The sequence below is a fragment of the Mustelus asterias genome, chromosome 20, assembly GCF_964213995.1.
Source record: "Mustelus asterias chromosome 20, sMusAst1.hap1.1, whole genome shotgun sequence".
NCBI lineage: Eukaryota > Metazoa > Chordata > Chondrichthyes > Carcharhiniformes > Triakidae > Mustelus > Mustelus asterias.
Window position 1 is genome coordinate 78,614,335 of NC_135820.1, and position 21,019 is coordinate 78,635,353.

The 21,019-nt window shown below is 40.7% G+C and overlaps 1 protein-coding gene across 6 annotated transcripts in view; it reads right to left on the reverse strand.

Annotated features, from left to right (window-relative positions):
- LOC144508666 (death-inducer obliterator 1-like) overlaps positions 1 to 21,019 on the reverse strand; it is a 123,827-nt gene that overhangs the window by 83,590 nt on the left and 19,218 nt on the right. For all 6 annotated transcript variants that reach the window (XM_078236907.1, XM_078236906.1, XM_078236905.1 and 3 more), the window contains 2 exons: positions 9,124 to 9,370; positions 2,856 to 3,008 (listed from right to left, as the gene is read on the reverse strand). In XM_078236907.1, the coding sequence (XP_078093033.1) occupies positions 2,856 to 3,008; positions 9,124 to 9,343 (373 nt within the window). In that variant the 5' untranslated portion in view covers positions 9,344 to 9,370. The remainder of the gene's footprint in view (positions 1 to 2,855; positions 3,009 to 9,123; positions 9,371 to 21,019) is intronic.

Sequence of the window (21,019 nt, forward strand, 5' to 3'; positions counted from 1 at the left end):
ATCAAAGGATTATAAAACAAATGCGACACTGAGCCACATCAGGAGATATTAGATCAGATGAAAAAAAACATTTGGTCAAAGGGGCAAGTGTTAAGGAGTGTCTTAAAGGAGGAAAGTGAGATAGAGGGGAATTCCAGAGCTTAGGGCGCAAGCAACTGAAGACATGACATCAACGATGGAGCAATTATCATTGGGAATACGCAAGAAGCCAGAATTAAGAGAGGGCAGATACTTCAAAGAATTGTAGGGCTGGAGGTTAGAGATTGGGAAGGGAGGAATGTGAAAGCAAGGGTAAGAATTTTAAAATCAAAAGGTTACTCAACTGGGAACCGATGTAGGTAAATGACTATGGGGGCTGATAGGAGAATGGAATTTGGTTGGTGTTAAAGAAATGGGCGCCAGAGTTTTGGATACAAAACCAGTTGGAAAACTAAACTGCGAGGAATACCCAAAACAACTATAATGGGATACAGACATATTAAGCAATTGAACAAAATGTTGGCAGATGGAGTTTAATATTGGAAAGTGTGAAAATTATTCACGTTAGTGGGAAGAAAGGAAAACAGACTTTCTTTTAAAAAGGTGACAATCTAGTAAACTTCAGCATTCGGAGATATTTGGGTATTCTTATACATAAGTCACAAAAACTTAAATTTGTAAATACAAGAATAGGAAGCTAAATGATAGGTTAATCTCTATTGCTGGAGATGGAATTTAAGAGTAAGGAAGTCTTGCTGTAATTACATATTGAGCTTTGGTGAGACCACACCTAGAATTGTGTGTAAAGATATACTTGCCCTTGAAGGGGATGCAACAAAGGTTTATCAGATTGATTCCTGTGATAAAAGTTTAATCCTGAGGAGAGATCGAGTCGAATGGACCTATATTCTCTACAATGAGGTGTGATCGCATTGAAACTTAGGACTGGCTGGAAAGTATAGAATTGGGGATCATAGTCTGAACATAAGACCATTTAGCAAGATGAGAAGAAATATTTTCATTGAAGGTTGCGAATTTTTGAAATTCTTTACCCTCGAGGGCTATGGATGCACAGTTAAGTATATTCAACACCAAGATCCATAGTATTTTGGGACTGAGGAAATCAAGGTATTATGGGGATATGGCAGGAAAATGCAGTTTACATAGGAAATACAGACAAATATGTGCAAGTTCAGTAATGACCTTATTGAAAGACAGAGTAGGCACGAGGGACCAAATGGCCTGCTCCGGCTCCTATTTCTTCTGTTCAACAGAACTTAAGAAGCAAATCTGGGACTTGCACTTTACATCACTTACCTGTACACTAATGCCCAGTAGATTCCTGGAGCCATTATTTTCTGGGCCAACACAGAAATATAGACAACATGGGAAAATCCTTTATATTGAAGAGGTACACAAAAAGGATTGGGAAGATATGAATCTGTGACCAGAGACATTGCTCTATGGCGCAATAACAAAGCAGTATTAGGGCTGAGCTAAATTCCCACACATAGCTTCAAAGTAATACATTCCCAACTGAATTCCTGCTCAGATGAGAAGCCCTTAAAAATCATTCTGTTCTCATGGAGAGTAGCTAATGTAAGGCTGCTAATCAAAAAGGGAGGTAGAGAGAAAACAAGGAACTACAGACCAGTGAACCCAACTTTGGCAGTAGAGAAGTTGCAAGTTTATTATCAAGGATTTCACAGCACAGCATTTGGAAAGCAATGGTATATTCGACAGTCAGCATGGATTTACAAAAGGGAAATCATGCTGGACTAATCTACTGGAATTATTTGAGGATGTAACTGGTAGAGTGACCAAGGAAAACTGGTGGATGAGCTTTAAGACTTTCAGAAGGCTTTTGACAAGGTCTCACGAGGCAGATTACTATGTAAAGTTAAAGCACATGGGATTGCGGATAATCGAGATGGATAGAAAGCAAGTTAGCAGAGAGGAAGCAAAGAATTGGAATAAAGGGGTCTTCTTCTGATTGGCAGGCAGTTACTAGTGGGGTACCAACGGGATCTATGCTCGGATCCCAACTGTTCACATCATATATTAGTGATTTGGATGAGGGAACTAAACGTGTTATTTCCAAACTTGCAGGGGATACAAAGTTGGGTGAGAAGGTAATCTTTGAGGAGGATGTAGAGATGCTTCAGCACGATTTGGACAGGCTGAGTGAGTAGGCATATGCATGGCCGATGCAAAATAACACGGATAAATGTGAGCAAAAATAGGAAGGCAGATTATTATTTGAATGGGTGTAATTGAGAGTTGGATACTCAGGGAGACCTTGGTGTCCTCGTGCATCAGTTGCTGAAAACGTGCAGGTATGCAGGCAGTAAAGCTGGTAAATGGTATGTTGGCCTTCGTAGCGACAGGATTTGCATATAGAAATAGGGATGTTTTACTGCAATCGTATAGACATGGATGAGGCCACACCTGGAGTAGTGTGTGCAGTTTTGGTGTCCTTATCTAAGGAAGGATGTTCTCACTATAGAGGGAGTGCAGCCAAGATTTGCCAAGCTGATTCCTAGGATGGCAGGTCTGTCATATGAAGAGAGACTAAGTCAGTTAGGATTATATTCATTGGAGTTTAGAAGAGTGAGGGGAAATCTCATAGAAACTTATAAAATTCTAACAGGATTAGACAGGACAGATTCAAAAAGGATACGGTGGGGGGTCCAGAAACCGGGGCCAAAACATTTTGGGGGGGGGGGGGAAAGAGAGAGAGAGAGAGAGAGAGAGAGAGAGAGAGGAGATGATCAGTCATGGTCATAATGAATGATACTGCAGGCTCAAAGGGCTGAATGGCCCATTCTGGTATCTATTTTCTATGTATATTTCTATGTATGTTTGCATCCACTAACCTGGCGTGTGGAGGCGGGGGGACTTCCGGTTGGGTTGAACAGGATTAGGCTCAGAGTTGTTGCTGTTCTGTGAAGATTCTTGAAGCCCAGACACTCCTTCATGCTCATCTTCCACCGCAGTGATGACAGCACCTACATTGCCCAACCTTAGGGCTAAAATTAGTAATAATTCAGTAATGGGTCTTGTTTTTATTGATGAAAACCCCTAAGAATTCGAATTAATTTGAACATAAACAATGATCTAATTTACACAAATGCTAAGCTTCAAAAATGAATAGTAAAATATATTCATAATTATGTCACTTTAAAAGACAACAGATAAATATATCCAGCTACTCATCCACCTGACAAAATTCTTTGTTTGTATGCTGTGATTTTTAAAATTTGTTCCCCGGATACGTGCATCGCTGGCTCAACCAGCACTTGCTTTACATCATTAAATGCCCTTGAGTTGAGAAGATGGTGGTGAGCTGCCTTCTTGAACCACTGTAGTCCATGTGGTGTAGGTACACCCAGAGTACCGTTAGGAAAGGAATCCAGGATTCTGACCCAGCAACATTGATGGAATGGCGATTTACTTCCAAGTCAGGGTGGGTTGTGGCTTGGAGTGGAACTTGTAAGGTAGTGGTGCTCCCATGCAACTGCTGCCCTTGTCCTTCTAGGTGATAGAGATCACAGGTTTGGAAGGTGCTGCCAAAGGAGCCTTGGGAGCTGCTGCAGTTCATCTAATGTTCAGTACATGCTGCTGCTACTGTGCGTCAGTGGTCAAGGCAGTAAATGTTTAACATACAAACATATGAATCAGGAGAAGGAGCTAGCCATTCAGCCCCTGGAGCCTGCTCTGTCATTCAATAAAATCATGGTTGATTTGATTGTGGACTCATCTCCACATTCTACCTACACCCAATAACCTTTGATGGTGGTGGATGTGGTGCCAATCAAGTGGGTTGCTTTGTCCTGGAGGGTGTCAAGCTTCCTCAGCATTGTTGATGCTGCATTTATCCAGGCAAGTGAACAGCATTCCATCACACTCCTAACTTGTGCCTTGTAGACGGTTGACAAGCTTGGGGAGACATAGGGGAGCTATTTGCCACAGAATTCTCAGCATTTGATCTGTTCTTGTTGCCATAGTATTTATTTGGCTGGTCACATTCCTTTCTGGTCAATGGTAACTCCCTGGATGTTGAGTGACGCAAGCAGCGATGGTAATGCCAGTGATTGTCAAAAGGAGATGGTCACTGCATGGCTGATGGTTGAGAATAGACTCATTGGGCTGTAATTGGCTGGGCTGGATTTTTCCTGCTTTTTATGGACAGGACATACCTGGGCAATTTTCCACTTTGCCAGGTAGATTACTGTATTCTAGCTGAACTGGAACAGCTTGGCTCAGGCCGTGGCTAGTCCTGGAGCAGATCTCGAGTACTACTACTGGCATGTTGTTGGGGCCCATTGCTTTTGAAGTAGCCAGTTTTTTCAGCCATTTTATGATGTCACATGGACTGAACTAAATTGGCATGTCATGAAGACCTCAGGAGAAGGCTGAGATGCAACAGCCAACTAAAACATGACGTATTTAATATAACACTGCCACATCTAAAAAGAGATATTTCAAACTATAACAAAAGTACACAACTGATTTTGAGTTTGATTATTTGCTGGTTATTTTAACTTTGCTTTCCCCTCAGCTCATGTTTCATTTTGAATTTTGAGCAAACAGTCATTTACTGCAAAACCCAAGGTTTGGGCCAAATGCTCATCAGGTTCTAAGTGAAAATGATCTTTACAGATCGCTGAACTTCAAACTTGAAATTGAGTTGAAATTTGAGTTCAGTAAAAGTCTAAGGATAACCATGAAATCATTGTCAATTATAATAAAAACCCATCTGGTTCACTGATGTCCTTTAGGGAAGGAAATCTGCCATTCTTACCTGTCTGGCCTACGTGTGACTCCAGAGCCACAGTAATGTGGTTAACTCTTAACTGCCCTCTGAAATGGCCTAGCAAGCCACTCAGTTGAAGGACAATTAGGAACGGGCAATAAATGCTGGCCCAGCCAGTGACGCCCACATCCCATCAATGAATTTTTTTTTTAAATCAAGAGTCATACATTAAATTAGATTAAAATGTATATACATTAGTCCACTGGTCAATAGACCAAAACTAAAAATCAGAAAAAAATCTACAACTATGTCCAAACACAGCCTAAACAATATTCCAATAACCTCATTAATAATCTTTTTGCTGTTATTTTGGAATGATGTCTCCAAACAAATTACTTCCATCACGTATTTAGTGTAGATACAAAGTTTGCACATTTCCTGTCCTTATGGAGTGTGAATTTCATTTCAGGCAAATTTCAAAACAAATGAATAACTTGCTTTTCTGTCAGGAATGGATCAATTTTTACCTCACATTTAACACTATTTAATGAGTCCCATGATTTATTTTGTTGACATTCAGAAAGAAAACCAGGTTGCTGAGAGAATACATCTACTTTTCCATTGAAACGTTTTGTGGTATTAGTTTGTTTTTCAAGTGAATTAAACCCTAGCTGGGTCATGAATGTCAGTTGCTGGCTTCCACCCAATAAGGCTGGTGTCCACATCAAGTAGAGAAAGTACTTGCTCCCCGAGATGAGAGGGCTGTCCGATAATGAGGGGCTGAGTAAATTAGGTCTATTTTCTCTAGGTTTTAGAATAAGAGATCTCATTGAGACATAAAATATTTTAAACAGGCTTGACAGGGAACACAGAGGTTGTTTACCCCGACTGGAGAGTTTAGAACACAAGAACACTCTCAAGTTATGGGGCTGAACATCTTGGACCGAGATGAGGAGTAATTTCTTCACTCAAAGAATGTTTGGACTTTGCTACTGCAGAAGGTTGTGAATCCTCCACCGATGAATATATTTTACGGCCAAGAAAGTCAGCTTTTTGGTCTCTCAGGGAATCAAGGGATCTGGGGAGCAGACACGAAAAGTGGAGTTGAAACCAGAGATCACCCATTATTGCAATGACAGGCCAGGTGGTCTACTCCTGTTCCCTTTTATTATATTCTTTACTTCAATCTCAAATTCAGTTTAATAAAAATCTCTCAAGAAAGTGTGAGAATCATTTTTAAGCTTAATGATAAACTGTAAGCATATCAGGCACAGACATATCTGTTGTGGTATTGTTTCTAATGAAGCTAGGTGGGGGTCTTGGGACATGAGATTGGCAGGGCTAGACAAGGCTACTAAAAGAAAGACAGAGTTATGCTCAGCAACAGTAGTGTTTTTCTGAAGTTCAAGTACTATCCTTTGCCACTGCAGGTAGATAAAAAGCAGTCATTCTTACATAGTCTTTAACAGAGTTTGTGTGGCACATCATAAATTTCATTAGTCTTGAACATTTCTAGCTCTGCTTTTCAAACTCAGTTTTCCAAAAACAAAGTGATGTCTGCAGAGTACATAAATTATTAGTGTACAGTATAAAAATAATTGCAATAAAGTACCCAAAGGGGGGAAAAAAACATGTGATAATAGATCAATTAGGTGGCCTTGGGGGGGCCCTGGGATCCCCATCTAAACTTACGCAATTTAGGAGCTCTGGTTTAAAAAGTTATGCCGATACATAAATAAATGTAATGTACAATCTTTAGTTGCATAACTAAACTCCCTGAACACATAGATATTCCTGTCAAAGTTACCTCAGATGAGGTTCCAGATTTACAAAGGAACAAAGAATACAGCACAGGAAGGCATTAGAAAGCCATTATTGCAACACTAATAATTTATGTACTCTGCAGTGGAGTGGACAGAAACAGGAACAGGCCCTTCGGCCCTCCAAGCCTGCACCGATCATGTGTTCCTAACTAGACCATCCGTTTGCATCCCTCTATTCCCAGTCTGTTCATGTGGCTATCTAGATAAGTCTTAAATGATCCTAGCGTGTTTGCCTCAACCACCTTGCTTGGTAGTGCATTCCAGGCCTCCACCACCCTCTGTGTAAAATACGTCCCCCGCATATCTGTATTGAACCTTGCCCCCCTTACCTTGAACTTGTGACCCCTTGTGTTTGTCATTTCTGACCTGGGAAAACGCTTCCAACTGTTCACCCTATCTATGCCCTTCACAATTTTATAAACTTCTATTAGGTTGCCCCTCAACCTCCGTCTTTCCAGGGAGAACAACCCTAGTTTACTCAATCTCACCTCAAAATAATTTACTTTACTTTGGTACTATTAATGCAATAAAAAATGAAACTAAATGCCCTTGGGCATTCCCCTTTCTTCAACCGCAGTGCAGCAGAGCAACTGAGAGCTTTCTCTTCTGCCTGCAATTTTTTCCAGTGGATTTGGAGTGGGCAGGAACAGAAAGTTTGTCTTTTGCTTTCCAAAGCCAAGTCCTGCCAGGTCAGAATACATTCTCATTAAGTTGTATTCTTTTCCCCACATTTACTAAGTTCATGCAGAGACCCCAGGCTGCCAGTTCATGGAGGGGATCCTGCATTCAAAAATGGACAAAGGGGGCATGAGAAGAAGGATGAATGAAAGCACACAATTGCATCTACGCAGAGGTTTCAGCGCTAGGATTAAACGTTATGGAATTTGTTACCATAAGGAGCAGTTGAAGTGAACAGTATAGATGCTGTATACTTTGTGATGTTATTCACTTTAGTGGGATAAATAGAAATTTTTTTTTTTTAAATTGTGCAAAACTTTAAAATGTTAATATGTTAATGCTCAGAAAGATTTTGGTGTATTCGCGCAAGCAGCAGAAAGTTAGGAAAGATGCAGGTACAATTAGGAAGGCAAATGACATATTGGTCTTTATTGCAAAGGGTTCGAATACAAAGGTAGGGAGTCTTGCTACAATTGTATAGGACTTGGGAGAAATTAGGCCTGGAGTATTGTGTGCAGTTTTAATATCCTTATCCAAGGATATACTTACCTTGAAGGTTCGTGAAATTGATTCCAAGGATGACAGGGTTGCCCTATGACAGGTTGAGCAGATTGGGCCTATACTCTCTGGTGTTCAGAAGAATGAGAGACAATCTCATTGAAACAAACAAAACTCTGAGGAGGTTTGACAAGTTAAATGCTGGGAGGTTGTTATGCTTAGCTGGAGAGGTTAGAACTAGGGAGTATAGTCTGAGGATAAGGAATCAGATGAGAAGCAATTTCTTCACTCAAAGGGTTGCGAACCTTTAGAATTATTTACACTAGAGGACTGTGGATGCTCCACCATTGAGTATACGCAAGGTTGAGATGGATAGATTTTTGGACTCTAGTGAAATCAGGGATATGGGAATTTGGCAGGAATGTAAACTAGAGGTGAAAGAACAGCAAGGATCGTATAGCAGAGAATGCTCAAAGGGACCATATAGCCTTCTGCTGCTCCTATTTCTTATGTAATCAAGAGGAGACTAGATAAACGCAAAGGGAAAATAACATTATTAACAAGAGTAGGAGAAGACCTATGTGCAGCATTAATACTAAATGGATGTTAGGTAAAATGGTACTATAAATGTACTGCAACTATGTGGAATTGTTTTATTCCCACACTGCAACTCTGAGGCCAGACAACCAGCTCCTACACGCAAGTACTCCCAGGATTGAACATATACCCAAAGTTAGTGGACAAACTCCAGATGAAGTGGAAATTAAGAGATGCTCCCAATTTAAGACTGGTCTGTTAAGCCTGTAATAATCTGTGGGTTATCAGAAATCCTGTCAGGACCTGGAACACTAATTTGAAAGAATGATGATAGCTGATTCCATAAATATTTTTGAAGAAAAGTTCAACAGGCACTTGATGAGGAATTACACCGCTACGGACAAAAGATGAGGTGTGGGACAAAGCATGGCTGCTCTTTCAAAGAAACACAAAAGGCCAAATAGCATCTTACAGAGCTGTCAGTTTCTATGGCTATGAAATATCCTGGTAAACGAGATACCCCAGACTCCAAATGTGGTGGTATTTATTAAACCAAATGGGAGGCAACCTCAAGCTAACTTTTGGCAGTTGCAATATATAGATAACTTCAGCAGAGGGACATTGGTGCACTGTGACCTTTGTCCGCAGGCTATCTGAAGAGTGAGATTTATTTTTAAATAATTAAATCACTTCAGTAAAATCAAAATTTCAAAACACAATGCATGGCTTGCTGTAACAGGAGTAGAACTGACTCCATAAATCCCAATATTTAACAGCCAGATTAATAATGAGCCCAACTGATTAGGTTGGATCATTTCAAACTTTCTTCAATATATAACAAATTTACAATACCTTCAGTTGTGTCACTCTGGCACTGCTCACTACCTTCTCCCTGCAGCTCCAATCTGAACGGTTCACTGGATGATGGCAGCAATGGATCCTTATCGCTCAACATGTTCAATACAGCATCAATAGCTTGATACGAATCTGTGTTACTGATGAAACAGCTTTCTCCGTGAGGGTTCAAATGATTCGTTGAGAGTAATGGACCTACAGATTCTGAAATGTCCATAAATAGATCCACAATATGTTCTGGTTGCTGCAATGAAGAAAATAGGGTACTGTAACACAAACACTACACCATGCCTGTTAGGAAGCACAGAACAATGCTATGCTCTACTATTTCAGTGTAAACTTTGTTCCAGGTTTCATTCTAATTTTATCAAAACATCCTAAAGTTGTGATGTCCTACTTCTCGGAAAACAAAACTCCATAGTCATTTTAAGTTACTCATGATAATTTTGAGTGAAAAATTAATGAATTACCGACTCCTACCTTTTGTCAACCGGAAATAAAAGTGGCCAATCAGTTCAAGCATCAGACACACATATAAAGGAAATGACGTGCATTTAGGTCCTGCCTTTCATGATTTCAGAAAGCCCCAAAGTATATTGGAAGTACTTTTGTAGTGTAGTCACTGTTTTAATACAAGGACACAACAAGCTCCCACAGACAGCAATGTGATGCCTGAGGGGACAGTTGGGGCCTCATTTGAAAGATAGCATGTGACAGTGCAACACCCCCACAGCACTGCACTAGTTTCAGCCCAAATTCTGTGTTCCTGTCCTGACTCAGATGCAAGAGTGTTGCCCACTGTTCCACAGCTATCACTTAGAGCATTTTGCCAAGTTTATGAAGCTGAGGACATCAGAAAGTTTCCTACCTATTCTCCAAAGTAGGATTGACCCAGTTGGTTTCTGGCCATCTGCTGATTTAATTACTTCATACATGCACCAACCAAGGAGACCAAAAATGACAAGGTATTTAACAACTAGAACAATCCACTGAAAAAATAATGCCCATTTCGGCATAATCTCTAGTTATACTGTCAGTGGCAATAACTTCAAAAGCTGGATCAGGATAGCCTCCTGCAAGAGCTCCAGAAACTAGTGGACAAAATGATCATTAATTTGATGATTGATTCTTAATTGCCCTCTGGGATGGCCTAGTTACATTCAAGAAGTAAATTTCTTTTCAAGGGTAATTAGGGATGGGCGTGATGCCTACGTGCCAGGGATAAAAAAGAAAATTTGACTGGGCAGAAAGTTTAGTGAAATCATTGTCCGTCATTGTGCTGTTATTCAGAACAAAACCATGGTACTTCAAACGGATATCTGGATGTCACCGACAGGTCAAAGGTCTAAAATAGTTATAGAATAATATGAATATTCTATGGCCAGTTGATCATCAGAACAGTGGGTAGCACTCTCACCACTGGGTCAGAAGGTGCTGGGTTCAAGTTCCACTCCAGGACATGAATGCAAAAACCAAGGCATGCATTCCAGCGTACTACCAAGAGCTGATGGAGGTGCTATTTTGGTTTAACAACTGAATTGTTAAACCAAGCCCCATCTGCCTCCTTAGGTGGACGAGAACTCTGGGGAAGATGGCAGTTACCGCTGTATCTTGGCCAGTTTGTACAGGGACTGCAACATAGCAGTAACATTACTCGATTAGTAACTTAAGAGGTGAGACAGAAAGTGCTGGGAAAACGCAGCAGGTCTGGCAACATTTGTATTAAGAGAAACAGAGCTAATGTTTCAAATCTAATATGACTTCTTCAGAACTGAAGACAAGTAGCAATGTGATGGGTTCCGTGCTGTTAAAATAAAAAGCTGGGGCAGGTGGATCAAAAATGTCAGGGTACGGTTAGAGGGCAGAGGAGATTAAATAACAAAGATATCATGGAACACAAGACAACGAATCATGGAATCCTACAGAGCAGGAGGCCATTCGGGCATTAAGTCTGCACCAACCACAATCCCACCCAGGCCCTATCCCCCTAACCCCATGCATTTACCCTAGCTAGTCCCCTTAACACTAAGGGGCAATTTAGTATGGCCAATCCACCTAACCTGCATGTCTTTGGAGTGTGGGAGGAAACCGGAGCACCCGGAGGAAACCCACGCAGACACGGGGAGAATGTGCAAACTCCACACAGACAGTGACCCAAGCTGGGAATCGATGTGAGGCAGCAATGCTAACCACTGTGCTGCCCTGGAGTGGTTAGTAAGAGTATGAAAGACACAAAGCATAGCAGAATAAAGGCCAGCACTGAAAGCAGAACATGATACAGATTGGCACTTAGAAGAAAGAAATTTAAAATGGAGGACCGAGTTCATGGTCTGAAGTAGTTAAACTCAATGTTGAGTCCAGAAGACTATAAAGTGCCTCACTGGAAGATGAGGTACTGTTCCTCCAGTTTGCGTAGGGCTTCACTGGAACATTGTAGCAAGCTGAGGGCAGGAATGCAAGTTCAGGGCAAATGAGCAAGAGGCCTGGACTAATAATACTTGGGGGGCATGTTCAATTTCTACCACGGCAGCTCGGCAAATTTAAGTTCAATTAAATAATAAATCTGGAATAAAAAGCTAACAATGATGACCTATCATTGCTGTGAAAACCATTTGGTTCACTAATGCCCTTTAGGGAAGGAAACCTGCCATCCTTATCTGTGACTTCAGAACCACAGCAATATGGTTGTCTTTTAACTGCCGTGTGAAATGGTCTAGCAAGCTACTGAGTTGTATCAAACCGCTACGGAAAAGCTGTAGTGCACCACAACCTTCTCAAGGACAATTAGGAATGGGCAATAAATGCTGGCCTTGCAGTAACAGACTTTCTCCATGAATGAAATTAAGAAAGTCATCTTTGACCATGTTATCTCCATACTGAACATAAATAGAACAAGCCTGTCCCACTGTTCAATAAACATTGATCTACTTGAACTCAAACTTCCTGCACTTCCCCACATCCTTTGATTCGCCCAGTATCCAAAAATGTTGATTTTAAATATGCTAATGGGTTTAGCATCATCAGCCCTCTGGGGGTACGGATATAGCTGTGGAACATACCAATGTAAGTTGTCTTCAAATTATTTTGATAGGCAGCCACACCCATTTCTTTTAACATTTGGGAGCTCTGTATCAGAATTGTTTTTCCATTTAGAGGATGTGGGCATAGTTGACATTGCCAATATTTATTGCCTGTCCCTAACTGACCACTTTAAGCACTGCATAAGTTTTGAAAGCAGAATAACTGTTTTTACTAAATGGAAGACATTTTCATCAAGGGTGCTTTTGCAATATTTCCAGAAATCGCAAGTTCTCCATTTCATTAGTAACTGTTGGGGCTTTCTTCATTCATATTTATGCTAATATTATGGGGTCACCTTAGATCAACAAAATGGGGCGGCACAGTGGTAGCACTACTGCCTCACAGCGCCAGAGACCTGGGTTCGATTCCGGCCTCGGGGCACTGTGTGGAGTTTGCACATTCTCCGTGTCTGCATGGGTTTCCTCCAGGTGCTCCGGTTTCCTCCCACGGTCCAAAGGCTAGGTGGATTGGCCATGCTAAATTGACCCTAGTGTCAGGGGATTACCAGGGCAAATACGTGGGGTTACGGGAATAGGGCCTGGGTGGGATTGTGGTCGGTGCAGACTTGATGGGCTGAAAGGCCTCCTTCTGCACTGTAGGGATTCTATGATTCTATGAAAAGAACAAGTGATTTGATGTTCAGGACTAGTCAAATTGAACTTTCTCTCTCACCCATCCTGTGAACAAACCTGTAGCATCAAATATAGAGAAGTTGGCCAGGCCAGCTGTACAGCTATTGTCAGTGAAACTCCTTCCCTCATTATCAACTTCAACCCTTCCCTGGCAACAGTCTCCGATTAAGCCAGTCTGTTCACAACCTTGGTGTCACATTCAACCTCAAGGCGATCTTCTGCCCTCTTATTTGTGCCATCACTAGGACTATCTGTTTCTACCTCCAAAACATTACTTGACTTGACCCTTGGCTTAGTTCATCTGCCGCTGAACCTGTATTCGTGTCTTCATTACCTGTAGACTCTATTTTCCAATGCACCCCTGGCTGGTCTACAACATTCTACACTTCATGAATTTGAGGTTATCGAAAATTCTGCTGCCTGGGTTCATAACTTGCAGCAAGTCTCCTTCCCATTTTACACCTGCGCTCAAGAACCTACACTGGCTGCTGGTCATGCAACAGTTTGATTTTAAAGTTCTCATCCTGTTTTCAAATCCTCGCTTCTCCCTATCTTTGAAATCTCCAGCAGTACAACCCCAGGGATATCTGCGCTTCTCCATACCCGATTTAAGTCACTCCAACACTGGTGGCCACACCATGAATTGTCTAGGATAAGCCCCTTACACACCCCGGCCTCTTTCTCCCTCGTTTCCCTTCTTTAGCCCACTAATTAAAATTTTTGACCAAGTGTTTGGTCTTCTGACCCAATATCTTTTGCGAGTCTGCATCATATATTATTTTATAATGTTCCTATGAAGCATCTCGGGCTTCCTATTCCTTCAAAGGTGCTATGTAAATATAAATTGTCGTATAGCTTCTTTACAGCTCAGTCTTTGTACTTAAAACTTCAAATTACTGGACAAATTACTGGCGGCACGGTAGCATAGTGGTTAGCACTGCTGCTTCACAGCTCCAGGGACCTGGGTTCGATTCCCGGCTTGGGTCACTGTCTGTGTGGAGTTTGCACATTCTCCTCGTGTCTGCGTGGGTTTCCTCCGGGTGCTCCAGTTTCCTCCCACAGTCCAAAGATGTGCAGGTTAGGTTGATTGGTCATGCTAAAAATTGCCCTTGGTGTCCTGAGATGAATAGGTTAGAGGGATTAGTGGGTAAATATGTAGGGATATGGGGGTAGGGCCTGGGTGGGATTGTGTTCGGTGCAGACTCGATGGGCCGAATGGCCTCTTTCTGTACTGTAGGGTTTCTAATTCAGGTAAGCAATTTAGTTAAGCAAATTGGCAAGTTTTAGGTTAGACGTTGCATAACAGCTAATCGGAACGAAACAGTTTTGAATTGAGTAGACTGCTTGTGAATAAACTGAAAACAGCTAAACTGAGAAGAAAGATCATACGATTGTATAAAGTACTAGGAATGCTGCAATCAGGAAAAGGTACTTTGTTCTCTACACATAGAAAAACTACAGCACAAACAGGCCCTACGGCCCCACAAGTTGTGCCGAACATATCCCTACCTTCTAGGCCTACCTATAACCCTCCATCCTATTAAGTCCCATGTACTCATCCAGGAGTCTCTTAAAAGTCCCTATTGAGTTTGCCTCCACCACCACTGACGGCAGCCGATTCCACTCACCCACCACCCTCTGTGTGAAAAACTTCCCCCTAACATTTCCCCTGTACCTACCCCCCAGCACCTTAAACCTGTGTCCTCTCGTAGCAGCCATTTCCACCCTGGGAAAAAGCCTGAGAGTCCACCCGATCTATGCCTCTCAACATCTTATATACCTCTATTAGGTCTCCTCTCATCCTACGTCTCTCCATGGAGAAAAGACCGAGCTCCCTCAGCCTATCCTCAAGGCATGCCACTCAATTCAGGCAACATCCTTAAATAATTCTATTTTGATTATATTACAGTACGCTTTTAGATCAGTTGACAAGCATTTTGCACTCCTGAGAAAACTGGTAAGAATATTCCTCTATTAACCATATGAGGGAAATTGGGAATCAAGAAGTTGTTAATTGCATTTGTGACTATAAATTAACATTAAAAAATGTGTCCTCTATTGTCCAGGTTACTGCTTATTGGCTGTCTTCTAATGGGAGATGGTTTGGCTCAGTTGGCTGGATAGCTGGTCTGTGATGCAGACCAACGGCCTAGATTCAATTCCCGTACCAGCGGAGGTTATTCATGAAGACCCGTCTTCTCAATCTTGCCCCTTGCCTGAGGTGCGACGATCCTCAGGTTAAATCACCACCAGTCAGCTCTCCCATTTGAGCTTACAGTTATCTGGGACTATGGCGACTTTACCATTTTTATCCATCTTCTAATATGGCCTGTAATACAAGTGAAAAGGCTGGACTTCAACACCAGAGAAACAATTGTATTGAATGGAGAGAGAAGTTGCCACATGGCCAATTCGACCAAACACTCCAGGACAATGAAATGACAAGCAGCCCCAACAAAGCATGTCACAAAGGTTGTAAGTAGCATCCAACTAGGTTCTGAGAACAGTAAGAAGTCTCACAACACCAGGTTAAAGTCCAACAGGTTTATTTGGAATCATGAACTTTTGGAGCACTGCTCCTTCATCAGGTGATCATCACTCAGGCGACTCACCCGAGGAGGGAGCAGCGCTCCCAAAGCTCGTGATTCCAAATAAACCTGTTGGGCTTTAATCTGGTGTTCTGAGATTTCTTCCTGATAAATTCAAGGCAGAATTACAAACTTTGGCGATAAGAAAATTTCTGCAAACTTTGGCACTGAATGTTTAAATAAATGTTCACATGAAAAAATACCTGTATTGCATGCAAGTGCTTTCTAGCAATGTTAGTGCACATGACTCAAACAGTGTCACCATAGTCACCCTTGTGGTTTATCAATGATTCCTATTTAACAATATTGCTCTAGGACACCAGTCAACAAACAGTGGCAGTGAAAACAGTGTCATATTGTGCAATAAGTAAACTAGTTACAGCAACACACCTTCAGGAAGTATGCCACAATGTACACTGACTTCAATCAAAAATCATACTGAATTTAAAAATACTGAACGCAGCAATGAAACTAGCTGATTAACAGCTTATATTTAAGAGCATGTAACTTAGAATGAATCTAATGCTCACTTCATAAGCAAAAGTAACCTACATCCAAACAGTGAATTAAACCATTGCAGCTTCCAAGTTCAAAACTTCTGTCTACACTGCCCTCCGTCCTGGGTAAACCACAGGCTAACCACAGAAAAAAGATATGTCTCCCTAGTGTCGGTTTCAAAAAATACCTCCGTTTATTTTACACCATCTGGTACGTACACTCTCAGTTTATTATCGATGTTTATTTATATCAATTTACATTTTATACAATTCAATTATGTTCTTCTACCTTAACCAGACTTATTCGAGACTCTATAACCCAATTTTCCTGCTTGACAGAGCCAATTTACATTTGGTTATGAATCTTTCAATTGTATTCTTGATTTTTCGTATCTTTGCGATGTGAAACCCAAAATTGAATATAATGTTCCTAAGCAGCACGGTAAAATGGAAAGTTACGTAACCTTGCATCTTACTTCCTCTTTCAATTAATCTGACACATTGCCTGGATATTGAATCACACTAATACTCAAAAATCCTTCACAGAGAGGGTCAACATGACACAAATTACTTCCCATAGAACCTCACTGAACTGCAAAACGGTAAACAACATTGTGGTCAATTCCAAGTACAAAGGAGGGAAGGTATGTAGGGAACTTAGAAAATCTTAGCTAATTATAGTCCATTACTCCCAGGTTCCTATCCAAAATGGAATTTAGTTCCATTCACTGTACATCTTGTGACAAATAATCATTTTCCATTTGCATGATGTTTGTATTATCTAATTAGCTTGCCATTTTCCTGCTCAATTGAATTAGCAGTTCAAATCATTTTGTTAATATTTATCTCCATCTGGTCTCTATTCCTTTCTATTTCATACTGGCAATAAGTTTGTGTTATTCAGGTAGTTTATATAGATTAGAAAGAGGAGTCCAAATATTCAGCATAAGGAGTTCCATGCAGCACATCTCCTCCCACCCCAATTAGCCATCACCCCTCACTGTTACAGATTTCCCCCCCCAACCTTTCTTTCATCTGCCTCACACAGATACAATAGTGCACTGGTTAAATTACAAAATTAGCACTTCCAAGACATGGATAAAATATTTTGAGAGACCAGGGCCAACAATGGCAGTTTGAAAATTTGAATTCAGTTTTTTTTTTAAAAACTGGAAATACAGATTTGGTCCCTGTAAAATTGACCATGGACTTAGGAAAGGAAACCAGTCATCCTGACTCTGTATTGCCAATGAGAGATTCTGGTCCCATACAAACATCTTTAACTCTGAACTACCCACTGAACTGTTGGGCCAAGCAAGCCATTCAGCTATATCCAAACTGCTACCCAATAGTACCAGATGGCGGCCCATCACCACTGTCTCAGACAATTGGGGACAAGCAATAAGCGCCAGAGTTACCAGCATCCTAAGAACGAAGAAAAAGAAAGTTTAAAGTTTATTTATTAGTGTCACAAGTAAGCTTACATTAACACTGCAATGAAGTTGCTGTGAAAATCCCCTAGCCGCCATGCTCCGGCGCCTGTTCGGGTGCACTGAGGGAGAACTTAGCATGGCCAATGCACCAAACCAGCATTTCTTTTGGATTGTGGAAGGAAACTAGAGCACCCGGAGGAAACCCACGCAGACATGGGGAGAACGTGCAGACTCTGCACAGACAGTGACCCAAACCAGGAATCGAACCCGGGTCCCTGGCACTGTGTGGCAGCAGTGCTAACCACCAAGGTGAAAAAATACTGGAAAAATGTTGTATGCAATTTAATCTAAGAGGTTTTCAAATATAATATTTTCCTTCTAAATCCTTTTAAGTTACTGCAATCCCCTAAACTTGACAAATGCCTTTGTCAAGTTGAATTCAAAATCATCTAGGATACTCAGTATTGTACAGTAAATCAACTATCTTCAGAAATATATGTAGAAAATATCAATCTGGTACTTTTCAAATGTCTTAATCTTGACTTTCATTGCTACTTCTTCCCTTTGAGTACAATTTTACTGTTCAAATAATGGGAGAATATTTTGACAGTGTGAATATCTTTAGGTATACTCATCCCTAGACTTCCAATTCTATATTTATCCTTTGTCCTTTTGAGTTTATATAATTTTTTCCACTTTGGCATTTACTCATTGAAGAAAATTAGCTCAACCTACATTTTTATTGGTTACATATAGCTGCATGTTTAAATTATATTTACATAAACAATCTATTTTTCCTCGACTGAGACGCTGCTCACTAATATTTCCCACTTAATTTCTTCTGCTCCTTTACTCATTGTCCTTTGAATTCATGTTTTATCCTAATCCGTTTAACAACTGATAAGATCATTCTAAACGTAATCATTCGAGCACATCTTGGAAGAAGGATGCAGTTGATTTCAGTGAATAAAAATGAAGGATCAGATAGCTATACACAGGAAGGGACACTTGGGAAATGGTGACCATAATCCAATAAGGTTTTCATCAAAGCTATGTAAAGGGTCCCAGAAAAGGGTATTCAATTGGAAATTAGTCTATTTCAAATTAGATGATCAGCCATCTTCCATCTAAACAATAAAGAGACTGTTAGGTCGAGGTAAACTACATTCAGACCAACAATAAATGAGCACAGTAAAATTGAGGATTCCATGACATGTTAGATCAAAAGAGAAGCATTTGACAAACACATGGGGATAGTAATGATTTTATAATCAAAAGGAAAGCTATGGTGAACATGAATGATATAAAAAAGCAGCAAGACATACCTAGGAAGGAGTGAAAGAAAATGTGTCAATATAAAAGGGAACCAGCAGTGTCCGCCCACCCACCCTGTGGTTTGCACATTGATTCCAATATTCATGTTAAGCTGTTAGAAAATAATGATATAAATGGACACAGGTTTTTTTGGGGGGGTGGGGGGAAAACAGAGAAAGGAATTATAAATCTATTCCTTTAATATGAGGGAGGGAGTTATAGAAGAGGGAAAGATCAGCAGTGGGTGTTCAGCAGGGAAAAGGCGAAGTCCATGCACTTGAGCTTGTCGTCAGTAAGAGAGCAGGAAGAAAAGTCAGAACCTAGTCAGATCAGGGGAGTTGGCCAGGGGGCAAAATCCTGATTTGCAGTCAGTGCCGATGACTCAAGAGTGAAGAAAGGCAGAATTTTTGGTATTTGTGTTTATTTCAGATTTCCAGTATCAACAATGTTCTGCTTTTGTATTCATCCAGCAATAAGAGTCTATTTGTGAATCAAGGCTCAAAACTTTAGGTTTATTTTACAAAATTGAAAACTGAGGAAATCTGTTTGAATTTATCAATGATTGAGACAGGAATTGGTAAATCAGCAAAGACGCGAGCCTCACTATGAAAAGAAAGATGGAGTTAGCATTTTTCTTGAATTATTAGACCTTTATTGTTTTAGCACTAGTAACTATTGAAACAGCACAATCATTTAAAAGGGAAATAAGTGACAACAGAAACATAATCCAAGACGGCATAGGGAATTATCATGGAAGCAGAATGAGTAAGCAGCTTTAGTTGAAGGTCTAGCGACAGCTGAATGTTGAGTGACTTCTTTCTATGCTGTCATTTCTGTTGTTCTCGCTCTCATGGAATTGCTCATGATGAGTCTGAGGTATCACTACTGTGAGGGAGGGCAGCTTGGAGCAATGAACATCTCCACTGAAAGAATATGGAAGAGGTGAGAGATTTCCCTGGAGAGAGTGTTGTTTCTCAAGTAGCTGCTAGGAATTTTTAAATCGAGTACAGAAAAACCAATAGGAAGAAGCGCAAGATTAATAAAACTATATGAACACAATGGCTTATTGTCAATTGCAATTCCAGTTACATCCATTAGTATTATGGAATAAGTTTATGAATGACGTTATCCTGTTTCAGAGAATCGGTCAGCCTGCGTTACTGACACAAGAAATAGAGACTTTAGACTGATATCTTCCTATTTCTCTACAATTCACCCAGCATGGGAAGCAAATCGTAAAAATCAAGAACTTCTGATCTTTTGCTTACAGATAAGACAGCTCTAAAATGGTAGCTTGAGATGTGGTTGAGAGGCGACGGCATGTAAGCATTGCAATTAACTTAATCAGACAAACATTTTTTACTTAATTCAGCAAGCATTTATAGACCATAAGAACATATGACATAGGAGCAGAAGTAGGCCATTCAGCCCATCAAGTCTGCTCCACTATTCAATGAGATTATGACTGATCTGAAATTATAATCCTCACCTCCACTTTCCCACCTTATCCCCATAATCCTGGATTCCCTTACTGATTAAAAATATGCCTATCTCAGCCTTGAACATAACTAACAACGCAACCTCTACAGCCCTCTGCAGTAAAGAATTCCGCAGATTCACTGCCATCTGACAGAAGAAATTCCTCCTCATGTCTCAAATGGTGACCCCTTACTGAGATTATGCCCGCTGGTCCGAGGCTCTCCCACAAAGGGAAACAACCTCTCAGCATCTACCCTGTCAAACCCCTGAGAATCCCATGTTTCAATAAGGTCGCCTCCCTTTCTTCTAAACTCCAATGAGTACAGGCCCAACCTTCTCAACCTCTCCTCATTAGAAAATCCCTCCATACCTGGGATCAACTCACTGAACCTTTTCTGTTCTGCCTCCAATGCCAGCATATCTTTCCATTGCTAAGAGGACCAAAACTGTTCACAGTATTCCACACATGGTCTAACTAGTGGTTGCAATAGTTTTAGCAAGACTTCCCTATTTTTATACTCTATTCCCTTTGAAATGAAGTCCAACATTCTATTTGGTTTCTGTATCACCTGAACTTGCATGCTAGCTTTTTGTGATTTATGCACAAGGACTCCCTGCAGCTTTTTGCACTCTTTCTCCATGTAAATTATATTCAACTCCTTTATTCTTTCTACCAAAATGCATAACTTCACGTTTTTCTACATTATATTCCATCTGCCAAGTTTTTGCCCACTCACTTAACCTGCCTATGTCCCTCCGTAGACTCTGCCTTCCTCACCACTTGCCTTCCCACCTATCTTTGTATTATCTGCAAACTTGGCAATATAGTATATTCACTTTCCTCATCCAAGTCATTAATATATATTGCA